We start from the raw sequence: 10314 nt of genomic DNA, 5'->3' as shown, positions 1-10314 counted from the left end.
TATTCACTTACAATTAGTGTACCTACACTGTTTAGCAGTACTTTTCTTGAAATTCTATTGAAATTCCTCACTAGTATTCATGCAGCCTGCTACTTAATTAAAAAAAATCATATGTGGACTTGATTTTCTATAGCAGAGGTGAAAAGTTAAGTCATTTAAACTGTGCTACTGGTTTCATTAAAACTAATGGCTCTTTGGATGACATTACAAAGATGAGGTACAAAAATTATGAAGCAGCATAGCTAGACTTATCCATTGTTTTCTACATTTATTTTTTAAAGTAAATTGGTAGCTGTAATGGTGACAAACTTTCAAAGTACAAAGCCAGTATAACCCATCCCCTGCAATAATTCTGCCCTGTAAACTGACTCATATCTCAATGGGTGGTAACTTACATGCCAATGACACTTTAAATATCAACATTAACTATTTTACTGCTCACCAAAGCATGTCGCGAAACATTAGCTGTTCCGAAAGAATACAACCTTCGGCTGCACTTTGAAACTAAACATCCCAATCAGATGTCAGAAATGCAGATCTGCATTCATGTTTCTGTGTATGTGAGTGGAGGGTGGGGAGAGACAGCCACACATGAGGACTAGCCAAAGGGAGGGTGCAGAAGACATGTGTACTAAGAGTTGTGCCTTAAAATGTGAGGTGATTGGTTCCATACTCCTGAAGGTATGGTTTAGTATTCAAGAGTGGTTGCAGCCTGTTTATTTTTCAATTGGAGGATAAAAAATACAGTTTAAGTCTGGGAGCCACTAGTGAATGCAACCTACAGGCTAAAGCCAGTTGGTCTTCAGCTGGATATCGTCACTTGTTTAAACTTTTCTACATCTATAAAAACAGGTACAATGCACCTATCTTACATCTGGAAGAGGTGAGAGAACTGCCATCTTTACCAAACTTCCTGACTCTACAGAGAAGCTTTCAGAGGGCATGGGGCTCAAAAATGTAATAGTGTATAGGCTTTATTAATTGTTGGTGCAAACCCACTGCCTGCATATTATGAACTTTTTGGGAAGAGCTTAGTGACAGTGCCCGATTGAGTCCATGGTACCTACTGAGTTTCTGGGAGTGGACAGGTGCAAGCCTGCCCCCCCTCTGAAGACCCCATCTCCAGCCTAAGGGGAGGATCCACTGAACCTAAGGCTCAAGTAAGGTAACACAGGCATGGGAATAAAGGTTACAGGGTCAAAAGCAGGGATCCGAGGTGGGGTGGGGACTACAACACACCAAGCAGAGAACCCCAGACAGCTTCCCACTGCTTCTCAAAGATGTCTAGGGAGTCAGTGGATGTGGCTTAGGGGAACTGCCCAGCTGCAGGATCTAAGGGAAGAGCAGAAATAGGCCTCAGTCTCAGAGTACTTCCCTGTCCAGCATACTCCTGGTATGGTGGATGGCCACATTAACCAGCACTAGAAGGTTGTTGACAAGGAGGTTTTGTAACTTTGTAGGGTTATGGATGGGTGAGTGTAGATCAGGTGATGTGGGGAAAAAGTGCAACCAGACCCTAAGGAGAAGGTTCTGGAACAGCCATAAAAGCGGGTGCAACCTGGCACATGCCAGGGTCTCCTTCATGCTGCAAAAGAGGTAAATGTGGTGGAGGGAGGTGAACCATGCCACGTATATGCCCATGCTCTAGCCTCAGTGAAGGAACCACCAACTATTATCCCCAGTGGGCCACAGCTGAGTGCATGGTACCAAAGCTTCCACTGTACCTGTCACAGCCAAGGTGGGAATGCTGGGGCCAGAGGATCTATTGTAGAGGCATATGGCCTGTGGATGGAAGATCCTGGGTTTCAGCCAGCCTCCCACAAATGGTAGGTCCTTGGTTTGAATATCTCTTTTTTTCCCCATTTGGAGTGGGGAAGGTAAACACTACCTCAGCTTCACAGAAGAATTTGGGGGGGAATCCTTATTTCCTTTGAGTTTCTCGGCTCCACTGCAAGTTTTTTCTGCACAGGGTCATGATCTGATCCTCCACTGTTATGCTTGTATCAGTGGAAATGTCAGATGATTAAAAGCAACACCAACCCAGAAATATTTGGTCCACATGATAGAAATTATAAGGGTGTGCAATTTGTCAAACTTTTCCAACCAATACAGAAATTCCTGGATGTAAATTAAACCAACTGCCAAAAGTCAATAGTGCTTTTGTATGGAACGCTACTAAAAATATACATTAGAATACAGAAAAATCAGTTGTTTGTATGCCAGATAAAAGCTATGGCTCATGTTTGGCCCTGACATCATTGGAAACAGATTGCTTATGACCCAAAAAGCAGGCTAAAGACCACTTACATACATGACTAAGTTTAGGGACCCATGATTGAAAGTGTTATGACTATGAAGAAAAACCTGCATTAAAACCTTTTTTGGGGAGGTTGGGGGGAGTTCAAACAGGCCACCACTAATTTCTATATTCTCCTACCTTTTCAAACCCTAAATTGGAAATAAAAGCTAGCTATTTCTTACTAAGTAGTGCAATTCATTTATTTAAAAAAAAAATCCTAAAGAGGGCAATTTGTATTTGACAGTGAACAAAAATCATTTTTAATAATATTTTAGTACTGGTATTCAGAATGTTCCATCATGCTTTGTGTAAGTGACCCGAAGTGATGATTCAGGTGCCCAATAGAGTTGCATAACTGTATTCTGTGAAGAAAAAAAACATAAATGTATGGTCTGCTTTCTAGTTACATAAATTAGTTTAAAGAAAAAGTCATTGTTACTGGTCGTGCATCAGCTTTTCTGAACGCGAAACATGTTTCTCCCCCTCCATTCCTCCCCAATAAATACTGTACCTGTGTTACAGCTAGGTTTATTAAACGTGAAAGAATGCTTATAATGTACTCTCCCCGTTATGGGGTGTTTTCTTTTTAAATGTCACTTAGGTTGTCCTGTGAAACTATATACGCTGCCAATTTCACTTTTGTTTCTAATCAGTTTAATTTTTCCAGTTGTCAAGAACTAAAATAATGATAACCTGCTGGAGTTTCCATACTGCATAGGAATGGTTATTTTATAAATAAAATAGCTCCCAGAGAGAAAAGGGGAAATTCCAAGCTCTCATTCATGAAGCTTCCACAGCATCATTATGTAGGAATGTAGAGGGTTGGCTTCCTAAACCCTGTTAGTCCAAAAGCTGTATAAGGTCTTGACGGATCCACAGAGGCTAAGGCCACCCCAATGTCTGCATGCAGCCCTAGCCCTCCATGGCTACCTGGAACCTGCAGGAACTGTTGCTCCATCACTTTCCAAGCTGACTATTGCCCCCAAATTATCTCTAAGATGAGATAGTCACTTTATTCATAACCATGAAGTAGGAGAGCAAAGGTCAGCATTATTTGTGTGGTATGGATAACAGCCACTACTTCTCCGTCTGCAAAGCCTAGTCCTTGCCATAGAATTACAGCAAGGTGGTGGTGAGGGGAAATGTCATGCCTGCTCACTCTCAAGAGCCACAAGCTGAACAGTCACCTCTGCTCAAAGACGACATTGGTAGGGGGATCTGGCCTTCTATTTTCATTCTAATTGTGTCAACAAACATTTTAACATTAAGCCTTGAACCCTTTTTTGGGTGGTTGGGGTGAGGTGATAGTTAAAATCTATTTTGTGGGACTAATGTGCTGCCAAATATTTAAATTCAAATATTTACAAATTTTTAATTCTGCTTTATTTCAACAGCAGTTCACTGACAAATTATTTCTAGAACTGCTTTTATTGCACATAGGCCTACTACTTAACTTCACATTAGCAACCCACAGGTAGCACCAGTACTGGATTTACCGTAGTGCCAGGCCCAAGCTCAGAATGGGGGCCATAACAGTTCCTTCCTCCCCTCTGTAGAAATGGAGTCTCAGAGCAGCCCAGATCCAGCATGGGATCTGAGAACCCACAGGGCCCTGGGAGATGGTAGTTCCTTGGCCAGCTCCCTGCCTAGAGAGCTGGCCCTGGAGCAGGGAAGGAACTACATTTCCCAGCACTCCCTTGGCCGCTATCAACAGGAAAGGGATGAGGAGGGAGTGGGGAAGCTGAGACCCCATGCACTGCAGCTTGCTGTGAATGGAGAGCTGGCTACTAGAAGGGGGTGGTAGTGTGAATGGGGAACAAGTTTGCCCAAGGAGTAGAAGGCTTTGGCCCCGATATCGCCCTCACAAGACTTCCCCAGACTGGCTTAAGGATGCTGGTGTGACCTCGCCTGGCAGCCCCCAAAGAAGGAACTGGGTGGACTAAATGGACAGTGCACCCCTCTATCTGAAGCCTAGCAAGGAAGGTATGTGGATCACTAGAAGTTAAAATAAGTAAGGGGAGGAGGCTCTGCTAGAGGACCTGGGCAGCTTCAGATATGGTAGAGGAGGATTTCCACTTCTGAACCATGAAAATAGAAATTGACGTTTCCTTTCCAGATTTAGCTAATATTCAGAAAGGGAATCTAGCACCTGCCTTCCAGATTAGCACACCCTCAAAATTAAGGAGTGCTCAGGCTCAATTTGGGCAACTGTTACTTCATTTCTCCTAAATCAAATATGCTGACCCACTGTAATTTGCTGTAGAAAAACTAGGATAAAATTGAGCAACAAATGCTGGCATCTTCCCAGTGCTAACTAGGACTGAAATTGCTATTTTCAACTGCCATTTTTTTTTTAAAGTTTTGTTTGTTTAAAAGGAAGACAGTAATATTGCACTGGCAAATTCCCCTTAGAAACGAAGAATGGAACAAAAGAATAATAAAGGCACCTCAACTTTTCCTCATTTATGTAGGACAGTCTTATAATAGGGATCCAGATATCTTCCAATCGCACAAGCTGAAAATTGTTCCACTTTACTGCAGTTCTGTGCACATCCAAAATTCTTAGTGAATTCAGAAGTGCCTTGCTTTTGTAACCATACTACCCGATATTTTCAGCCCTTGTAAGCAAAGCAGGTTTACATTTAGTAATTGGGTGGAAAGCCTCTCAGAAAAAGTTAGGTGCTGTAGGAGGTGTTGCTTATTCATTAGGTAATGTGGAGACCTTCCTGTTACAATAGTAAACCAGTGCGACAGGGAATGCACTTTGCTCCTAGAGTCTAGAATGGGGTCCTTTCCTTTTATACACAGCCCATAAAGACAATGAAAAGACTCCCACTCACTTCAACAGGCTTTGGACAGAACTGATTATACACAGGGTAAGTCCACTGTCTTCACAGGGTCCTGGTCTCACAGCACGGGGGGATATGAGCTTGTTGCAGAGCTGCTGCTCAAGAATGGGAACCTCCTGGTACCCCCAGATTCCAAAATCATTCAGGCTGCACTTTCTGCATGACTATGTGCTAGCTGAGGGGTGTGTGGGAATTGGTGGCCTCTGCTGCAGGTGATGGGAATTTCAGGTACTTAAAGCCATGGCCTAGAGAAGGGAAGTGCCTAACACCACAGTCTGCAGCTGCCTAGGGCCAGGACTGAGGATTTAAAGTCCCTAGTGCCACTGTTGCAAGGTTCAAGCAGGCTCAGCCTGGAATTGCCACTCCTCCCTTGACTAGTAGCTGCAGCTATCTAAGGCTGGCCTCTGGCAATTGGCCCCATGGCTATAGCCAGAGAAGCTACAAGTGGCTCTGTGACTACTGGAGGCCATTAAGCTAGAGCAGATAAAGAAACTGGAATTGACCTCTGTTCCTTGAGGTTACCAGTAGGAAAGGAATGTCAAGGGAAACAGGAAGCAGGTCAGGCTTGCAGCTGGAGAATAGCCCCAGCTGGTTGGACAGCATGTCCAAAGTAGAAAGGAAACAAGTATGGGGAGAGGTAGTGGTGATCAGGTAGTAGACTAGCATGTAGATGGGAGTAGAGGGAGAAAGGCTGGTGTCTTCAGATTCCAAAGGGCTAAGTCCTCACTTTGGGGAAATGGTGTTTGGAGGTGGCTTGCTCAAATGGCAGGATGGGTGCAGAGGAAGGGATTTGTCAGAATTGATCAGGTATCTGCTGGCTTTAGATCTTTGAGCTGAGACTAGGACCACATGCAGTGACTAGTGACAGAGGGTGGTACTGGAGGCATGGCTTTATAGGGTCTGAATTAGGAAGGAGATAAATTTGTGGTGTGTTTCCCTGATCACTATGAAATTTCTACTTACTCCGGACACCGGTAAACCCACATGGGTGTACAGCTCAATGATAAAAACAGGAGGCTGAGGAAGCTGTGTATGGTAATGCGTAGTCATGTAGAGGTGCGTGATCAAAATGAAAAGCGTCTCAGATTCAGTACCAGGTATACTATGGCACTGCCACACCAGGCCCACACTTGGAGCCAACAGTGATTACATAGGGGCCCACAAAAGATTAATCTGGCCCTGCTTAGCACCCCTGTACAGCTATTATTGACTGTTGTGACAAAGCTCTGTCCTGGTCTCCGTAGGTCCCATGTTTCCTGGTGGATTCTGCTAGCCTCAGAGGCTCACTGTGACCTTCACATAGCCCTTCTCTCTCTAGAGGCAAGGGTCACAGCCTACTGAGCCATTTTCATCATAAGCCAGCAAGGGAATGTAAGGAGAAACTATCCTCCCTTGCACAGTCTTTGTTGTCTCCCAGTCTCAGTGATTAATCAGGGGGGCAGAGGGGGGAGCCCAGGGACCCTAATAGTATCAGCTATGGTAGCTGATCTTTTAGAAACAGGATGCATACAATTCCCTAGGCTACTTCCCTACAGCAGCCCCCACTTCCTCAAGCTCCACTTCACCCTTACCTCAAGGCCTTCTTTCTTGTGCCTGATACAGTATGTACTGCTTAGTCTCTCCAACAGTGCAACTTCCTCCCACAGCCCCTCACATGCACACCTTACTAACTGGGAGGTTTTTAACTAGTTTCAGCAGGCCCCTGATTGGCTTCAGGTGTCCCAATCAACCTAGCTGTCTCCAATGCTTTCTGGAAGGATCTTAATTGGCACCAGGTGTCTTGATTAACCTGGAGCAACTGCCATTTGGTTACCATGGTAATGGATTTGTTTAGCCTGGGGCTAACATACCTGTTTCTCACTACTTTCCTATAGCCATCTGGCTTTACCCCATCACACTGCATTACAGGGAGATTTATAGACTCATAGACTCTAGGACTGGAAGGGACCTCGAGAGGTCATCGAGTCCAGTCCCCTGCCCTCATGGCAGGACCAAATACTGTCTAGATCATCCCTAATAGACATTTATCTAACCTACTCTTAAATATCTCCAGAGATGGAGATTCCACAACTTCCCTAGGCAATCTATTCCAGTGTTTAACTACCCTGACAGTTAGGAACTTTTTCCTAATGTCCAACCTAAATCTCCCTTGCTGCAGTTTAAGCCCATTGCTTCTTGTTCTGTCATTAGAGGCTAAGGTGAACAAGTTTTCTCCCTCCTCCTGATGACACCCTTTTAGATACCTGAAAACTGCTATCATGTCCCCTCTCAGTCTTCTCTTTTCCAAACTAAACAAACCCAATTGTTTCAGCCTTCCTTTATAGGTCATGTTCTCAAGATCTTTAATCATTCTTGTTGCTCTTCTCTGGACCCTCTCCAATTTCTCCACATCTTTCTTGAAATGCGGTGCCCAGAACTGGACACAATACTCCAGTTCAGGCCTAAGCAGCGCAGAGTAAAGCGGAAGAATGACTTCTCGTGTCTTGTTTACAACACACCTGTTAATGCATCCTAGAATACGTTTGCTTTTTTTGCAACAGTATCACACTGTTGACTCATATTAAGTTTGATAGTTTAAGCTATTAAGTATTAAGTATTAAGCTATTAAGTATCAAGTATTAAGCTTGATAGCTCAGATAGTTCTGTGCACATTTCTAATGAACATGTGTCCAGAAGGAGATGTATGTCTGCATGCTAAACTTCCCCAAAGATTGGGGCTGCACATCTGGGGGTTTGGTTTAGATCCACATCTAGCTGTTCTAGGGCTGCCAAGGGGAGTTGTATGGAAGCAGGGAGGGTTTGTGGCTACGGGCAAGCAGGATGAGTCAGAACTGCTACCTACAATGACTCCATTGCCCTCAGACCAAATGCAGCAGGGAGTGAGTGATACAGAGCAGTAGTGGGAGGGTGGGCTTCCTGATTCAGTTCAGCAAAGGCAGTAAGCAGGTGAGTGCAGGGCCGGTGCAACCAATTAGGCGACCTAGGCAGTCGCCTAGGGTGCTAGCGTTTGGTGGGGGGCACTTCGGGTCCTTCAGCAGCAACTGCAACGGCCAGATCTTTGGCTGCCCTGGTCGTCGTCGTCATTTAGGCGGAGGGAGCTGGAACCGGGGGCATGGAGAGGGCCACCTGCAGCAAGTAAGGGGGGGCGTGACACTCAGGGGAACCGCTCTCCACCCAGCTCACCTCTGCTCTGCCTCCTCCCCTGAGCACGTGGCCCCGCTCTGCTCTCCCTCCCAGGCTTGTGGTGCCAAACAGCTGATTGGCACCACAAGCCTGGGAGGCAGGATAAGTGGAGCAATGACGGTGTGCTCAGGGGAGGAGGTGGAGAGCTGCTGCATGGCTCCTTGGGCTGGGAGGAGATGCCGTGGGGGGTGTCACAGGGTGTGGGGGGATGCCTTAGGGCAGGGGGGGTGGAGAGCTACCACAGGGCTAGGGGGTGCAAGGTGGAAGTTTCACCTAGGGTGCGAAACATCCTTGCACCCACCCTAGGTGAGTGTGGGATCTCAAGTCTCCTCACCTGCTTGGAGTTATAGGGCTCGCAATGTGAAAGCAGTATGATATTAGGAAAGGACTAATGAGGTAGAGAATGGTTCTTATTGAAAGGGGGATAAGAACAGAATTATGCAGGGTAGAAGAACAGACCTCACTGGATGTGGGGGTGGACACAGTACAAGGTATCCCTAATGAGTATACTGGTCCTCAGGAGGTTAATGCAGTTTAATAAGGATGAGTAAATTTATCTCTAGGGTCCTAAGGATTCATAAAAGTTAAAAACATTTAAATTCATTTAGTACATCCCAATTACAGTTGTGATTCAAGTAACACAAACTCTTTTTCTTACCTGCTTGTCTGAACCAATGATTCCATCCAGAAAAATGTTATTCTGCACTTCTCTTTCCTCTATAGATCACTACAACAAAAATTCAGAGAGTTAAACAAATTCAAGTGAGAGAAAAACATAAATGACCAACACATTCAGTAAATGTTTGAATCGTTGCTTATGCAGGTGTCCCCAGCAGTTTCAGTCAGGAAACTGAATGGAAAGATTGTATTCATTTGAAACCACACAAAAAAATTAGAGTGGACCACACAGTGTCGCCAGTTTGTTAGCAGAAAGTAAGTGGTGCTTCAAAAATTGATGGCACAATATACCTCAATTTAATTAATAATTGTAACTTGGCCAGGCTCTAAAAGATAGAACACACACTTTCAAAAAGTGCCCTGGACTCTTTGCTGACCATGATTGGTTCAAACCTCAGTTTTAGGTCTCATGCAAGAGTATAAAAGTCTTGCAGCACCATGTTGGGCTACTAGGACAGTACAGATTCAGAGGATATAATGTTCCTTAAATGAAACACCTACACCCTTCTGCTAGCACTCTGTTTTTCAAGGTTTTCCATCTAAGTGCTGACTAGGCCTGACACTACTTGGGTTGTAAGAATAGTGAGAACACAGCCTGATGTGGTATGGCTGCAGGCCAAAATATAGGTAATATTTGTAAAACATACTCATAATCTAATTTTTCAAGCTATATATAGTTATTTTTCTGTGTAAGCGGTGATTGGAGTCAAACTTAAGTCTATTTTTAGTTTAAGAATACATGATGTTGTTAACAAGTCTTTATCTGAATGAGTTTGGAATGGTCCCAATAAACAAGAGGGGTGAAGCCACAGATGGGCACCATCCTCAACTAAATGCCAGTAAAGCCTTTAACCACACCACACCAATCATGAGTTCTGTATGTGCCACATATGTTGGAGAAAAAGTATTGTAGGAATGTTTTTGTGAGTTTTACAAAATTAGGACCATTTTCTGATAACCCTATGCCTGTAAAGCTAGCTGCCAGGAATCCAGCTGTGCAAGGCTCAAAGGAAGCCATCTCCAAAAGTTGTAAAATTAACTTTTCTGTATATAAAAGTGACATAACTTTAAAGTGTAGTGTCTGTAACCCTGGAAAGGCAGAGGTAAGTGCTGGTTCTGATTAGAAAGGAGAAAATCTCCTTAATAATATAAAAAGCTCTTGTTTCTACCTCTGTAAGGCTGTGAGAGCTCAAACTTCACAGCTGTGGCATTTAGAAAATGCTGTTAGTAGCTCAAAGCTGAATCTTGCCTCTCCCAGCTCTCAGAGAAATTTAATCTGCGGGTGTGAATTGCAGGGGGAACAAT

General features: G+C 44.3%; 1 protein-coding gene across 1 annotated transcript in view; it reads left to right on the top strand.

The window, feature by feature from the left end:
* Nucleotides 1–4129: 4129 nt before the first annotated feature.
* The window catches only part of STXBP3 (syntaxin binding protein 3), an 83634-nt gene continuing 77449 nt past the window's right edge, over nt 4130–10314 (top strand). Inside the window, exon 1 of the mRNA XM_050963459.1 lies at nt 4130–4282. Within this exon, the coding sequence (XP_050819416.1) occupies nt 4243–4282 (40 nt within the window). The 5' untranslated portion in view covers nt 4130–4242. The remainder of the gene's footprint in view (nt 4283–10314) is intronic.

The sequence above is a fragment of the Gopherus flavomarginatus genome, chromosome 7 (assembly GCF_025201925.1).
Source record: "Gopherus flavomarginatus isolate rGopFla2 chromosome 7, rGopFla2.mat.asm, whole genome shotgun sequence".
NCBI classification, from domain to species: Eukaryota; Metazoa; Chordata; order Testudines; family Testudinidae; genus Gopherus; species Gopherus flavomarginatus.
The sequence above is the reverse complement of the archived record's forward strand: the minus strand, read 5'-3'. Positions and strand labels throughout refer to the sequence as shown.